This window comes from Megascapheus bottae, chromosome 13 (assembly GCF_031878675.1).
Source record: "Megascapheus bottae isolate mThoBot1 chromosome 13, mThoBot2.hap1, whole genome shotgun sequence".
In the NCBI taxonomy this organism is placed as follows: Eukaryota; Metazoa; Chordata; class Mammalia; order Rodentia; family Geomyidae; genus Megascapheus; species Megascapheus bottae.
This window is the reverse complement of record NC_143521.1, coordinates 59,691,312-59,707,426: the sequence shown is the minus strand read 5'-3', so window position 1 is coordinate 59,707,426 and position 16,115 is coordinate 59,691,312. Positions and strand designations below refer to the sequence as shown.

General features: G+C 58.3%; 1 protein-coding gene across 1 annotated transcript; it reads right to left on the bottom strand.

Moving 5' to 3' along the window:
* Window positions 1–84: 84 nt before the first annotated feature.
* On the bottom strand, window positions 85–12,039 carry Nelfa (negative elongation factor complex member A). The gene is made up of 11 exons (XM_090343925.1): window positions 11,725–12,039; window positions 6,865–7,036; window positions 5,199–5,360; window positions 4,820–4,909; window positions 3,571–3,701; window positions 3,410–3,479; window positions 3,108–3,196; window positions 2,317–2,428; window positions 982–1,262; window positions 766–865; window positions 85–665 (listed from the first exon to the last, which is right to left on the bottom strand). The coding sequence occupies exons 1-11, from the start codon at window positions 11,932–11,934 to the stop codon at window positions 481–483; spliced, it is 1,602 nt and encodes a 533-aa protein (XP_090200051.1). The 5' UTR covers window positions 11,935–12,039; the 3' UTR covers window positions 85–480.
* Between the last annotated feature and the right edge of the window lie 4,076 nt (window positions 12,040–16,115).

Below are 16,115 nucleotides of genomic sequence, written 5' to 3'. Positions count from 1 at the left end.
CCGGCCCCAGTCCCTGGTGGACAGGTCAGACAGCTCCCTGGGAAGAGGCTGAACCTGAGCAAAGAGTCACACGGCCTGAAACCGTTCTGTGGGTTTCCTTTAGAAAAGCTGAACTTTTAATACTTAGATCATCTTACAATGAAAATAGGTCTGAAATCTCCACAACTGTACAAAGACAAACAGAAAACCCAGGCAGGCGTGGCGGGGCAGGACCTGCAGCCTCCCGCCTCGCCAGGTGCCACCTTTGGTCCTCAACCTCGTGGGGGAGGGGCGGGGGTGGAGCAAGCCTTCACTCCTAGGCCAATGGGATTTAAGAGAAAGAAAAATTAAAGTCTTAACAGGCACTAAAATTTGCAGTACGTCCCTTGTCTGGCTTTACATTCAAAAATGTACTGAATCCAAAAGAATCTTCAATCCCACCAAAGGTAACCCATACTAACTACAAAAGGCCCGACACCGGGAGGGCGGGCGGCACAGTGCCTAGGACAGGTTGGTCATGGGCTTGTACTTCTTGAAGCGCGTCCACTGGCCCGTGGCGTAGTTCATCTCAAACACAGTGTCCACCAGCATGGTGGTGCTGCCCTGGCCGTCTGCCTTGGGCAAGTCCTCCATGTGCTCGCTCAGCTTAATCTGGATCACGTCACCCTGTTCTTGGCACGGGTTCTCTGGGGGAACAGGAAGGGCTGCTGGGCAGGTCCCTGGGGGCCGAGCAGCCCACCCCCCTTCCCTTCCCCCCCCACCCCCCGGGCTGGCCACGGCACACACCTCGGGAGCCGGCCATGAAGCCCAGGATGAGGGCCTTTTCAGGCCTCGTGATCTTGTTGGCCGTTTTGAACATCTCCTGGGCAGCGTACATGTGCTCTCTCTGTGGACGACAAGAAGTGGGTGTCAGGGCCACCGCAGAGTCACCTGCTGTCTACTGGCCCCTCCAGCTCCCTGCCCTTTGGGTACCAGGCTTGCCACCCCACCAGGGCCACCTACCGTGAGAGACAGTTTCTTCTTAGGCTGCGGCTGCTGGGCTGTGGGCTGGGACTGTGGAGCCACCATGGCCACTGGGGGTGCCTGAGACGTGGGGGTGACGGCTGGAGGCGTGGTAGGCCTCAGGGGTGAGGTGGGCGCTGCAGGCGATGGTGTAGCTGGGTTCAGGCCGCTGTTGTACATGGGAGCCCTCTGCTTGAACTGTGCTGGCAGCGTGGGGCTCGGGGCACTGGGCTCCTCGGATGGTCGACTGGCCTGCAGGCCAGCTTCCCGGGCAGAGGCAGCTGCGACAGAGGAGCCGGCTCAGGGGCCTGAGCAGCGGGACACTGGACGTGTCAGCCCACCACACTTCCCAGACGGCTGCCGGGCCGTTCGGGGCAGTCCCTGGGGCTTGAGGGCAGGGCCTTCTCAAGGCTGAGCTCTACCACTTGAGCCACAGCACCACTTCCAGCTTTGTTCTGCGTGTACCTGGTACCGAGGAATCCAACCCGGGTCATCTTCACGCACGCTAAGGCAAGCACTCTGCCACTAGGTCAACTCCCAGCCCAAGATGGCTCCTTGCTGGCGAGATGGAAAGCGCTCCTGACGCCAGCTGGGGCACCAACCTGGAGTGCCGCAGCACCCGGAAAGCAAAGCCAGGGGCTCCCAATATTTCCAAACATACAAATGAGGGGCTCTGCTCAGCTCTGGCAGGACGCCCACCCCTGGGTGCTGGGGAGAATAGAAAGCCAGGGCTGGGAAACGTGGCCTAGTGGTAGAGTGCTCACCTGGCATGCATGAAGCCCTGGGTTTGCTTCTTCAGTGCCACATACACAGAGCCAACACGGCACTGTGGCTCAATAGGTAGAGTGCTACCCGGAATGGGGGGGGGGAGCTTAGGAACCAGCCTGAGGTGAGCCACCCCCTGCCCCCAATCTGTCCAGCAAAGCTGTGCCCCGTGCTGCCAGTCAAATATGGCTGCTGACCCAAGTGTCACTTCTGGTAACTGCCAGGGCTTGAGCATCGCTGCTCTTCCACTTCTCCACCTCTGCTGTCTTACTAGGTGTCGTGGAGATGGGGTTTCGCGGGTTCACTCCCTAGGCTGGGATTGCAGGAGTGGACCCCAGCCCTTGGCTCCAGGCTAGACAACTATTTGCTTTGGTTCACTGATCCCAGCAGGTAACCAGCTGGGATGAAAGGTTAACAGAAAAGGGCATCTTGATGCCGAGGACACTCTGGACCCCAGGCAGAAGCAGACAGGCAGGGCCTGTTCTGACAGCAGACGCAGTGGGCTCCTCGCCTCAGCACAGGGCCATGCTGGCAAGGGCGGGGCTGGCTGGCGCACCCCAGGCCACTCACCTGGGGGCGTCTCGGAGCTGGGGATGTAGGATGAGGCAGGAACCACACTGGGCGTGGAGGGCAGGTAGCTTGTGGAGGGCAGGGCAGGCTCGCTGTTCAGAGACCCGAGTTTCTGGAAGACAGATTGAGGTGGGTCTGAGCAGAGCCCCCTGTCCTCTGCTGGCTACCAGCGCGGTGCTCGACCCCTCCCCCACCTCTGGGAGTGGAGCTCAGCAACACCTGCCTTCCAAAAGCACACTACCAAGGACAACACACAGAACACCGTGCCCAGTGGGGCAGGGTCCTCAGCCCCGCCTCGGCACACGTCTGGACACACAATTCGGCAGGCTCACCTCTCCCACTTGAGGACCACCCTCAGCGTGTGAGCCTCCAGCCTAGCAGGACACACATGCGGTAATACCAGCATCCATGTGCGCACGCGCACGTGTACACATACGTACACACGTACACACGTACACGTACACACGTATACACACACACACCCCAGAACTGATGACCAGAACCAGGGGGACACCTGGGGACTGTATCAAAGCTAGGAGCAGGGGCCGGGAGTTTGGCCTAGTGGTAGAGTGCTTGCCTAGCATGCATGAAGACCCAGGTTCGATTCCTTGGTACCACATATAGAGAAAAGCCGGAAGTGGTGCTGAGGCTCAAGTGGTAGAGCTCTAGCCTTGAGAAAGTCCAAGGACAGTGCTCAGGCCCTGAGCTCAAGCCCAGGAGTGGCAAAAAAAAAAAAAAAAAAAGCTAGGAGCAGATGGTGGATGTGCTGGCACGCACCAGAGGAAGCCTACCTGTGTGGACCCCAGGCCAGCGGCATAGTCCGGTGTGGCGTTCTCCACCACTGTTTCTTCTTTGGCTGGCTTTTCCACCACTTCTGCATCTGTGGATAAAGCACAGTGATTGTCAGTGTCTGGAGGCCCCGCACCAGTCCCCACACAGTAAGCCGTGATTCCCTGGAGAGGGGTGTGGCCAGGGAGAGGAGCCTTCCAGAGCCACCTGTCAGGCCGCCTGGCCCCTCCCATGGCCCAGAAGCAGACCCAAGACAGCTGGCCACACCACACCTCCTTCCGGAGACAAAAGAAGCCGCACATACCTACGGTCTTTCTCCTCCTCTTTGCCTCTCGGCCAGCACCAACCATGTCCAGCTCAGAAATGTCCAGGAGCTTCCAAAACAGACACATGACTACACACTTATCTGTGCCATGAGGAGCAGGGCTCACCCCCTGGGGCGCCGCGAACACGGGGACACCCTACCTTCACACCCCTTTCTTTCCGCAGTGGCGTCCGGGATGGTGGGATGGGGGTCCGGTTCCCACTGGGACTGAAGGCACTGGGCGTGGTGGGGCTTCTGAAGGGGGCCTGCTTTGGGATGCCCTTGAGCGGGGCTGGAAGGAGGGTACCATCAGTGGCCAGTGGCTGGCAGGGGAGGTTAGGCAGAGCTACCTTGGGGAGCCCTGGGGAAAGGGGGCCTCCTACCAATCTGCATGTCTGCCAGTGTCTCTCAGCACAGACACCACAGCCCAGAAGCACATCTCTTGTGTGCCGCCCTCCCAGGGGAGCAGGCTGGGCTCCTCGCACGGCCCCCACAGGGCCCCAGGTCCCGGGACACCCTCCACGTAGGGCCAGAGGCTCCCACTGCACTGTGGAGCCCAGGACTCAGGTCAAAGGAGGGCGCATGGCCACAGGATCCCTCTCGGCAACCCAGGCCCAGCGCTGCTGGGGTGCAAGAAAGTGGGAGGCTGCTCCAGGAGGCAGGTGGGGGTGGAGGGGGCCAGATGAGAGCCCTGCAGTGACCCGGACCACCACGATCTCCAATGGGAAATTATGCAGGCCAGCCACAGCCGATGTTCTGCCCCTGCTCCTCAACTCCACCTGTTCGGAGCCTGCTGCAGGTCCCCTGGGCCAACCAGCAATACATAAGCTGAGGGTTCGGGCCAGCACTGTGACTGCAGGACGCCGGAGACACCCAGACGGACATCTTCTGCCTCCCGCTGACACCTCAGTGTCAACCTCAAGGAACGCTAAGGCACAGCCTTGTAGCAAAGACATTCCTATTTTTTTTTTGGGGGGGGGGGGAAGGGTCATGAGACCTGAACTCTGGTCCTGGCATTGTCCCTGGGCTCTTCAGCTCAAGGCTACAACCCTACCCCTGGAGCCACAGTGCCACTTCCTGTTTTCTTGTGACTAACTGGAGATAAGAATCTCACATTCTTTAGTGCCTGGGCTGGCTTTGAACTGCCATTCTCAGATCTCAGCCTCCTGAGCAGCTAGGATGGCAGGTATGAGCCACTGGGCACGATAGTCTTAAATCCTTGGCCCACAGAAAACTGTTGCTTTAACCTGGTTCCATACAGATGGAGCTGTGAAAACCAGGGCTGGGAAACTGAAGCAGGATGAAGTGCTCGGAGCAGCTGTGTGGGGGGCAGAGGCACCTGGCCACCCTCCCCGGACAGCAGGGGAGCCAGAAGAGAGCCTCCCCTCCCGGGGACCAATCCCGCCTTACTTGTAGTGTCCATCTTGCGGAGCGGCCCCCGGCCCTTGGTGTGGAACGGCACCCCCGCGCTCCGCTTCAGCTGCTGTGCAGTCTCGGTGGCTGTGTACAGAGCGACAACAGGAAGCACGCGTGGCGGCAGCGCATCACGGCGACTCCCTGTCCACTAACCAACACTGGCCCGAGCTAAACCACCACCAGGCTTTCCAGAACGTCCACTCAAGCAGCTGCGAGAGCTCTGTGGCCACGGCCACAGTCCTGAGGTTTCTAGTACATGTGTTCAGAGCAGCCAGAAACCTCTTTCTCACAAGCGGCAGTCCCGTAGCCCCAGACCCCAGACCCCAGAGTGTGCTGGGCAGGCCAGCGGGGCTGCGTGTGCAGACACACTCACACTTCTGCAGCAGCTCAGCCCTCAGCGTGGCACTCTTCGGCTTCCGCTTCAGCTGGAAGTGCTTCACGGGAGGGGTGAGGGGCCCGGCCAGCGTGGTCAGGGCGTTCTTGTTCAGGTACTGGCACTCCAGCGGCAGCATGGCTGAGGCCTCGCACTCACTCACTGTGGATGGAAAGCCAGGCGCAGTCAGAGGCTCCCAGAACAGAGCCCTCGCACTGAGGTTCAGTCGTGGCGGCCCTTTGGCTCCAGCTCCAGGGCCAAGGACAACGGAAGCATCTAGAGATGAGGGTGGGACACTCTAGGGGCTGTGAGCTGTGAGCCCGGGGTCACTGGCACCTAAGAACCACCGGACACTTAGAATACAGCCCCCACTCACCCTCATCATAAGGTGGGTTTCATTGTCTTGGGGCAGTATCGGTCGTGGGCTTGAGCGCTGTCCCTGAGCTCTTCAGCTCAAGGTTACCGCTCTGCCGCTTGAGCCACAGCACCACTTCTGGTTCTCAGATTGTGGTGGACTTTAGTGCCCAGGCTGGCTTTGAGCCGCACACAATCCTCAGATCTCAGCTTCCTGAGAAGCTAGGGTGACAGGTGAGGTCCAACAGGCTTTATAATTCTTAATGCGTACATACGTATGGATGAACGCCGCCACGCCCACAAGTGTCCTGTCCAACTCTTCCTTCCTCCTCCCCGCCCCCACCCCCCCTTCCCCTTTCTTATTCATCTTAATAGCCAGATCGTTCTATTTTAGTTCCCAAGTGAGAGAAAACAGATACTTGTCTGAGTCTGACATATTTTCACATATTCCACTTTCATGCATTTCCTTGCAAACAACAGTTTTCTTCTTCCTGGTTGGCTAGTACTCCACCGCACCCGTGTACCAGTGTCATCCACTGAAGAGCGCTCACTGACCTTCTCAACAAAACACCCAGCTCCCCAGGAACAGCAAGAAGAGCTCCTCCACCCCTAAGTCCCTGTGTGGCTGCACCAAGCTTCCGGCCTGCATCTTTACGAGTTTGTGTGGTCACCACAGGGCTTGAGTCAGGAAACTGCCCCAGGGGACACAGGACAGGTACACAGCTACCCAGGCAAAAGCATAGCCTTGTAGGAAATAAGTTTGCTGTCCCCACAGGATGGCCTCCAAGAAGCAGCTATGTGGAGAAAAGCTGCACGCACTCAACACGCGTTGACAACGACACAACAAGTGGAGACCCCAAATGGTTGTGAGAAGCCACAGGGCCCAGGCTGTGTGCCAGCTCCAGTCCATCCCACCACGTCAGGATGCTCAGAGAGGGCACAGCACAGGCTCTCCAGCCAGCCTTGCAGGTTCCCTAAACCGGCTGCGTGTACCCAAGTGCTTCCCGGCTCACGTGCCAACCAGTGAGCGCCCCGCTCCCCACACCTCCAGGCCAGCAACAGCTCAGAGGACCAAGATTCAGGTCTTGGCACAGGCTCTGGAGACATGGCCTGTAGAGACCAGACCCGGGCCAAGAAGAGCACCCAGCGGTGCAGGACACACAGTCACGGTAACCAGCAGAGCCAGCCAGCAGCATGCAGGGCGGAGGGCACCCACGATGACTCAGAAGCTGCAGCAAAGCACACCGTGAACAACCCATCCTGGAAGAGTCCTCGCCTTCTTCCCAGCGTGAGACAGAGCTAGTCTACATACCCTTTTCTCTCAGCTCTCCTAGAATCTCCTGGACGCTGGGGCTCTGCTCTTCCAGGTCGAGGTTGAGGGAGCCGGTGTCCGGGAAGGACTTGAGGACACCAGCCACCATAAGGACCCAGGGGTCGGAGTCCAGGGAGGCCAGCCGGATGACCTCCATCAGAGCGCCCTTCATCTGTGGACAGAGAAGACGCAGCCGCTACCACCACAGCCGCCTGCCCTCCCGGGACAAGCCCTCACACCCTCCACACACCCACTCCACCCAGCCCAGGGCCTCTGCCAGGCGGCCATCTCCCCGACACTACATGGCAACCCCAGTCCTGTGGACCCGTTTCTGGAAGGCAGAAATAACAAAACATTAAAGGCTAAGCAGTCAAGGATACCAACAAGAGCAGAGCCCGGGGCCCCAATGAGGAGGACAAGGCAGGTCTGTTTCTCTAACCGACCTTGGCATAAAGGAGGGCCTGACCAGGGGGCAGCCCCCAGAACAGACTCCCAGAGACAGAGAGACAGACGTGCACCAAGGGAAGACAGCCAAACAACTGGACAGCCACAAAAATTGAGGCTGCCCAACGCAGACCCAGTGGCACCACCCACTCAGTTCATGGTACTCTGTGACAGCAGGGCCAGGAAGAGGGAAGCAGGTCATAGTATTCTGGGCACTGAGTAATGACACAATGACCAAGCCACCAGGTAGCTAGCCACGTGCCCTGTTCTGCGGGCGCTTGAGGACTAGCGATGGAGCAGGGCTGTGAACGCAGGCTTGCAGGAAGCCTGCACATGCACACACGTACACTATGAACCCACGAGACAGGACCACAGGCCCAAAATACACAGAAAACAGACTCCGGGTGAAAGGGCACATAGTCTGATGTACTCCAGACCTAGCTACTTACAAAAAATCCTAAGAGGCCTGGAGGGTGGCCTAGTTGTAGCATGCTCGCCTAGCATGCACAGAGCCCTGGGTTTGATTCTCCAGCGCCACATACACAAAAGAAGCCAGAAGTGGGGCTGTGGCTCAAGTGGTATAATGCTACCCTTTAGCAAAATGTAACCTGAGTTCAAGCCCCAGGACGAGAGAGAGAGAGAGAGAGAGAGAGAGAGAGAGAGAGAGAGAGAGAGAGAGAGAGAGAGAGAGAGAGAGATATCTCAGCCTCCTGAGTAGTAGGAGGACAGGTGTGAGAGGTGGCGCCTGGCCGCTGATGACTTCTTAAACTCCCAAAGTACAAGCACAAGCCACAGCAGGCAGTGGGGACACACATGACAAGAGCACTGGGCTTCAAAACCAGTGCTCACATCTGCCATGTATTTTTCATCATACAAGAGAAATAACTTGGTCTACCCTGTCTGGAAATCATTCACAAAAACATCTCCCAATCCGCCTCTGCTCAAATGTACGAAACTCAAGAAGCATTTCTAAACCACACGTGCATTACAGAAGGGACTATCACAGGAACCACAGAGCACTGAGACTTGATGATGGCACACTGCATCAGAAATGGGCATAAGGGCTCAGGCCTGTGGACTCAGAAGACTGAGATCTGAGGATTGTGGTTCAAAGCCAGCCAGAGCAGACAAATCCAAAGACTCATTTCTAACCACCAAAAAGCAGAGTACTTGGGGCCAGGAGTTTGGCCTAGTGGTTAAAGTACTTGCCTAGCATGCATGAAGACCTGGGTTTGATTCCTCAGTACCACATGCATAGAAAAAAGCCGGAAGTGGTGCTGAGGCTCAAGTGGTAGAGCTCTAACCTTGAGAAAGTCCAAGGACAGTGCCCAGGCCCTGAGCTCAAGCCCAGGACTGGAGAAAAAAAAAAGTAGAGCACTTTATCAAAAGAGTTGAGGAAGAACGTGAATGAATGCACGCACGCACGCGCGCGCACACATCAGCTAAAAGCTGTCATTAGAGCTTTAAATGCAGAAAAGTCAAGAAATGAGATTGGCATCCATTTTAAGAGCTTAGGAAAAAATGAGTGTAACAATTAGTAAAACAAAATGAAATAAAAGGTCCTGTCAGAAGTCATAAAATTGATCAATATCTGGTAAAATAGATCAAGCAAAGGAAAAACAGACTGGGACCAGTAGCTCACACCTGTAAGACTAGTCATATAGAAGGCAAAGATTCTGAGGTCATAATTTAATCAATAAAAAGCAGGATGCATTATCTATGTAAGTTCTTCCAGGGGCTGGGGATTTAGCCCAGCAGAAGAGCCCTTGCCTGGCAAGTACAAGGCCCTGGTTCAGTCCTCAACTCTGGAAAAAGAAAAAAAAAAAGCTATAAAAGACCAAAATTAAGACAACTAGACATGTTCTTCCAACTATGCAGGCTTCTCCAAAACAGGAGAGTACAGGACCGGCTGGCTAGTCCAAGGATACATGCAGGATCCTACCAAAAAATGAACCTCAAGCACTGTGAGTTCAAATCCCAGAAATGTCCTCACCCCTCTCCCACTGCTCTCCCCCAATTAAGTATAGAAAAACAAACAACATTAAGTACAAAAAATTACCACAAGGCTGAGAGCCTGGCCAAGTGGTAGAATGCTTGCCTAGCATGCGTGAAGCCCTGAGTACCACATACACAGAAAAAAACAGAAGTGGTACTGTGGCTCAAGTGGTAGAGCTCTAGCCTTGAGAAAGCCCCAGGACAGGGCTCAGACCAGAGTTCAAGCCTCAGGCTTCACTGGCAAAAAACAAACAAAAAAGTTACTATGAACCTCTTTCACACAACAGCAAAAAAAAGCAAAAAGAAAAACTAGCCAGAAACTGTCTCCCTAGAGTAGAACAGATACCTAAGCATGGAATTCCACAGCAATGAAAAGTGAAACCATGTCAGCTGCATCTGCTGAAGCGTCAATCAAATGACATACCGCACGCTACACACAGAATACATACAGCATGATACCATGCACCACATTCAAATTAGGCAAAACTAAGCTATGCTGGTTAAGGATGAATATACAACCGATACCCCTACGAGGGACAGAAAATTACTGCCTTTACATGGGATCCTATCATTAGGACTCGGGTGGGCTTTCTTACCTACAATGGCGACATGGATCACTTGGCTAGCGTTTGCTAAATGGAACAAATAGAGTTCTGAATACATGACGCATGGCTCAATAAAAGCCAATCACAACTTGTAGTGATGCTCAAACGACAGTGCTTCAGTATTTTTGAAGCTGTACAGGGTGGCTGTGCATCCTTGTGACCCCAGCTCTGGGGAGGCTGAGGCAGACTCAAGGCTCAAGGTCAGTCTAGGCTAGGCGGTCTCCCCACAGAGCCCCCTAAAAAGCTCAGGTTACTCTGCCAGGAAGGTGATACACTGTACCACCTTAGGAGAAACATACAACCATCTGCTACCTCACTAACTACAACTGATGTCTTTTGTTTCTTTCTCCAGTCCTGGGCTTGGACTTTCTCAAGGCTGGAGCTCTACCACTCGAGCCTCAGCACTTCTGGTTTTTTTTCTGTGTATGCGGGGGTCTTCGTGCGTGCTGGGCCACACTACTCCCGGCCCGATCTATCTCTTTTTTGGGGGGTCATGGGGCTTGAACTCTGGGCCTGGCGCCCCTTTCCGTCTCCCAGGCTGGCTGTGAACCCGACTCTGGGATCTCCGCCTCCTGAGGGGCGAGGCCGGCAGGCAAGCGAGCCCATGGGCCTGGGCTGCAGGCCGAGGAGCGGGGGGGGGGGGGGGGGGGGGGGGGGGGCTGGGGCGTGGCGGGGGCCGGGCACGAAGGGGACCGGGCCAGGGGAAGGGCGGGGGCGACTGCAGCCGGAGCCGGGGCCGGGGGAGAAGCGAGGCCAGGACCGGGCCGGGGGAGAAGCGGGGCCGGGGGGAAGCGGGGCCGAGGCCGGGGGGAAGCGGGGCCGGGGAAGAAGCGGGGCCGAGGCCGGGGGGAAGCGGGGCCGGGGGGAAGCGGGGCCGGGGAAGAAGCGGGGCCGAGGCCGGGGGGAAGCGGGGCCGGGGGAGAAGCGGGGCCGAGGCAGGGGGGAAGCGGGGCCGGGGAAGAAGCGGGGCCGGGGAAGAAGCGGGGCCGGGGAAGAAGCGGGGCCGGGGGGAAGCGGGGCCGGGCCGGGCCGGGGGGAAGCGGGGCCGGGCCGGAGAAGAAGCGGGGCCGGGGGAGAAGCGGGGCCGGGGAAGAAGCGGGGCCGGGGGAGAAGCGGGGCCGGGGGAGAAGCGGGGCCGGGGAAGAAGCGGGGCCGGGGGGAAGCGGGGCCGGGCCGGGCCGGGGGGAAGCGGGGCCGGGCCGGAGAAGAAGCGGGGCCGGGGGAGAAGCGGGGCCGGGGAAGAAGCGGGGCCGGGGGGAAGCGGGGCCGAGGCCGGGGAAAAGCGAGGCCGGGCCGGGGGGAAGCGAGGCCGGGCCGGGCCGGGGGGAAGCGGGGCCGGGCCGGGCCGGGGGGAAGCGGGGCCGGGCCGGAGAAGAAGCGGGGCCGGGGGGAAGCGGGGCCGAGGCCGGGGGAAAGCGAGGCCGGGCCGGGCCGGGCCGGGGGGAAGCGGGGCCGGGCCGGAGAAGAAGCGGGGCCGGGGGGAAGCGGGGCCGAGGCCGGGGGGAAGCGAGGCCGGGCCGGGCCGGGGGGAAGCGGGGCCGAGGCCGGAGAAGCGGGGCCGGGGGAGAAGCGGGGCCGGGGAAGAAGCGGGGCCGGGGGGAAGCGGGGCCGAGGCCGGGGGAAAGCGAGGCCGGGCCGGGCCGGGGGGAAGCAAGGCCGAGGCCGGGGAAGAAGCGGGGCCGGGCCCGGCCGGGCCGGGCCGGGGGGAAGCGGGGCCGGGGGGAAGCGGGGCCGGGGAAGAAGCGGGGCCGGGCCGGGCCGGGCCGGGCCGGGGGGAAGCGGGGCCGGGGGAGCGCGGGGCCGGCGCCCGCCTCACCTCGTCCACCGTGCGGCGCGGAAGGTGCAGCGTCCCGAGCAGCAGCTTGAGCTTCACGGCCGACGAGAGGCGGGGGAAGCAGAGGCGGATGTTGTCGATGACGGCGGCCGTGAGCAGGGACGCGATGCTGGGCGGCGCCCACAGCTCGTCGGTGGCGCCGAGCTTGTTGTGCAGCCACAGCCCGGTGTCGCTCTCCCGCATGGACGCCATCTTGGGGGCGGCCGCGCGCGCCAGCCGGCATCTTAGGAGGACGCCGCCGCGCCCCGGGCGAGGACCCCCAACATGGCGGCGCGGCGGGCGCGGCGGGCGCGGCGGGCGCGGGGCGGGGCGGGCCGGCGAGGCCCGGCGACGACGCCCGGCAGCGCAGCCGGGAGAGCGGCGGACGCGCGCCTCGGCCTCCGCACGCCGCTCGGCGCGCCCGCCCGGCGCCGCGCGGTGACGTCAGGCCCCGTCCCGGTCGCGTCCCGTGACGTCACGCCGGGCCGCCCGGGCTCCCGGCTCGCGAGCGGGGCGCCGGCCGCTGCCTCCACGGTGGGCGCCCCGGGCCGGTGCAGGTGACGGCGGCCCAGCCCGCTTCGCGTCTTTAAGTTACCCCGGGGGGGGCGCGGGGACCCGGGGGGGTTGCGGGGACCCGGGGCGGGGCGCGGGGACCCGGGGCCCTGGTGGCCCCCTTTTTGTCCCGGGAGGGGGCGCGGGGACCCGGGAGGGAGCGCGGGGACCCGGGAGGGAGCGCGGGGACCCGGGAGGGAGCGCGGGGACCCGGGGGGGGGCGCGGGGACCCGGGGAGGGGCTCGGGGACCGGGGCGCTGGTGGCCCCCTTTTTGTCCCGGGAGGGGTCGCGGGGACCCGGGGGCGCTGGTGCCCCCCTTTTTGTCTTCTTCCCGGTCCTGCGCTTGGCCCGGGCAGCGTCCGGGCACCGCCCACCCCAGAGCTTCCCGGCGGTGCACTGGAGGTGGGTGGGCCTCCCGCACTCCCGCGCCCCCTCCCGGGCTGGCTGGGAACCTGGGTCCCCAGACCTCAGCCACCCGCCTGAGTCCTGACATCCTCCCCAGGCCGGCGCTCTACCTCCCGAGCCACAGCGCCTCTCCTGGCTTTTCCTGTGTGCGATTCCAAGGACGCAGCCTCGGGGCGGCTGGAGCAGTGAAGCCCTCACTCTACCCCTAGGCCAAACTCCCCGCCCCTGCCACCTTTTTCACCACGTTATTTTTTCCCTTTATTGTGTTCTGTTCCTTGTGTGTGCAGGGGTGCCACTGCCAGCCCATCCACGGGGCCTGGCAGCCCTCCCACTTGTGCCCAGTCCCCTGGTTCTGCCCAGCGCCCGCGGCTCACGCCTGTAATCCTGCTTACTCAGGGGGCTGAGATGGGAGGACCATGGCTCACAGCCAGCCTGGGCACCAAATTCCTTGAGACGCTAACCTCCCGTTTACCACCAGAATCTGGAAGTGCTGCCCTGTGGCTCAAAGTGGAGAGGTGCTAGCCTTGAGCTGGAGAGCTCAGGGGCAGGGGCAGGGTCCAGGCCCGGAGTCAAGCCTCACACCCCGACCAAAGCAGCGGCAGCAGCAGGTGGTGCACCCCTGTGGCGGGGAACCACTACATGCTCACATGAGACTTGTGCTGTGGACTGGTGTGGTGGTGAGCCTTGCCCACTAGAGTCTGCTACTCTACCTGCATGACCACGTTTAGATGAAGGCTGAACTTACAGAATTTGGGGCTCCCTTCCCTGAATCACACCTCCTCTCCTGCAAAGATTGTACCGACTCAGGCTCTGCCATCATGTGCTTTAGTCTGGAAGCAACAAGCTTCCAGGCGCGCGTGCGCGCACACACACACACACACACACACACACACACACTCAAGAATGTGGCCTGTGGACGTGTGCTGGTCCTAGAGCTGGAACTCAGGGCTTGGGCACAATCCCTGAGTTTTTTTGCTAAAGGCTGGTGCTGTAGGACTTGAGCCACACCTCCACATGTGGCAGCTTGGTGCTTAATGGATGTAAGAGTCTCAGACTTTCTGGACAGGCTGGCTTCAGACCTCTGCCTCCTGAGTGGCTGGGAATACAGGTGTGACCCACCAGTGCCTCCTGGAGTTTAGTATGCTGCAACTTCCACCCGGCCTTAGGACTGACTCTGAGGAATCTCAGGCTGGTCTTTCTTCTAAGACATTGCTCCTCTCCCAGATCTGTGCATAGCCTTTTTCTCACCTCCCTGCAATACTGGGGAGGGCAGGGCCTCAAGCCTGCTGGGCGCTTTCCCATCAGGGCCCAGCTTTAACACCTCTCCTCAGGGCTGACTGGCCTCTAAGGGCCATTTGTTTCTCCATTTTATGTTATTTTTTTGTTGGTCATAGGACTTGAGTTCTGGGCCTGGGTGTGGTCCCTGAGCTCTCCAGCTCAAGGCTACCTCCCTTCCTCTAGAGCCACAGCCCCACTTCCCGTTTTCTAGTGGTTAATTGGAGATCAGAGTCTCATCAACTTCAGTGCCCAGGCTGGCTTTGAACTATAATTCTCAGATCTCAGCCTCCTGAGTAGCTAGGATTACAGGTGTGAGCCACCGTCCCTGGTCTATGTTTATTTTTTTAAATTTAATTCATCAGATTAAGCTCCTTTCTATTCATAACTTGCTAAAAGGGTTTGGGTTTTTTGTTGTTTTTTTCCTCCCCCCCACCCCCAGTCCTGGGGCTTGAACTCAGGGTCTGAGCACTGTCCTTGGACTTTCTCAAGGCTAGAGCTCTACCACTTGAGCCATAGCTCCACTTCTGGCTTTTTCTGTATGTGTGGTACTGAGGAATTGAACCCAAAGCTTCGTGCATGCTAGGCAAGCACTCTACCACTAGGCCACACTCCTGACCCTTGCCAAAAGGATTTTAAAGCCATTCTCATCAAGTGTTTAATTTTATCAGATGTTCTCTTAACACTTGGCATATATTGAAATGATTGCATGGTAAGGTATTTTTTCCATTTCTACTCTTTAATGTAGGCAATGAACGTTGGCTGGTTTTTAAATCAACTAAATGTTGCTTTCCTGGAATTAGTCCTGTTGGAACATAGTGTAACTTATTTGATGACTCTTGCGTCCAAAAAAGATGCCGGGGCTCATGCTACTTAGAATGCTGAGATCTGAGGATCGAGGTTCAGAGCCAGCCCAGCCACAGCAGGTCATGAGACTCTCATCTCCAATGAACCACCAGAAAACCAGAAGTGGTGCTGTGGCTCAAGGGGTAGAGCTCTAGCCTTGAGAAAGTCCAAGGACAGTGCTCAGGCCCTAAGCTCAAGCCCAGGACTGGCAAAAAAAAAAGAAAAAAAAAAAGAAATGTAGACTGGACTTGGTTAAAATTTAGGGAATATTGTGCCTACAAAAGTTAGAACGTTGGGCCAGGAGTTTAGTCTAGTGGTAGAGTGCTTGCCTAGCATGCACGAAGACCTAGGTTCCATTCCTCAGTACCACATGCATAGAAAAAAGCCAGAAGTGGTGCTGAGGCTCAAGTGGCAGAGTGCAAGCCTTGAGGAAAAAGCCCAAGGACAGTGCTCAGGCCCTTAGTTCAAGGTCCAGGACGGGCAAAAAAAAAAAAAAAAAAGCTCTAGTCTTGAAAAAGCCCAGGGACAGTGCTCAGGCCCTGAGCTCAAGCCCAGGACTGGCAAAAAAAAAAAAAAAAAAAAGAAGGTGGGCTAGGAGTGTGGCGCTGTGGCTCAAGTGGCAGAGTGCAAGCCTTGAGGAAAAAGCCCAAGGACAGTGCTCAGGCCCTGAGTTCAAGGTCCAGGACGGGCCAAAAAAATAAGTTAGAATGTGCTCATGGGTACCGGTGGCCCACACCTGGACGGAGGCTGAGGTCTGGGGGTCACATTTCGAAGGAGTGTGAACGTTCAGGAGACTGTCTCCAGTTATCCACCCAAAACGCTGGAGTTCAAGTGGTAGAGTGCCAGCCTTGAGTAACAAATGGAGAGGCCCCAGGCCCCAGACTGGTACCCCCACCCCCCCCCAAAAAAAGTGAAAATGCAGTGCCTTTAAATCCAAATGTATTGAGCTCTCATTTTATTCTTTAAACTATTAAGCCACAATATAAAATTTATGAAGAATAAAAAAATTTTTCACCATGGTTCCCTCTTCATTGTTTTTCTCTGTTTTTGCTTTTGTTTTCTCCAAAGTTTAAGATGTTCTCTGGCCATTGTTCTATGGAGTTTCTACTCACTGGACGCTGTACTTGTATAAACTATACAACGTGTGGGTAAGGGCAGGAGAAGCATGGGAAAGTGAAGAAAGGGGAGACACGGTCTAAAAAGAGATGAGGTGTGTTCATGGGCGGAGAGCATGGCCTAGTAGAACAGCAGAGCGCTTCTCTAGCATGCAGGAAGATCCAGGTTCGATTCCTTACCACCATATACTTAGAAAAAA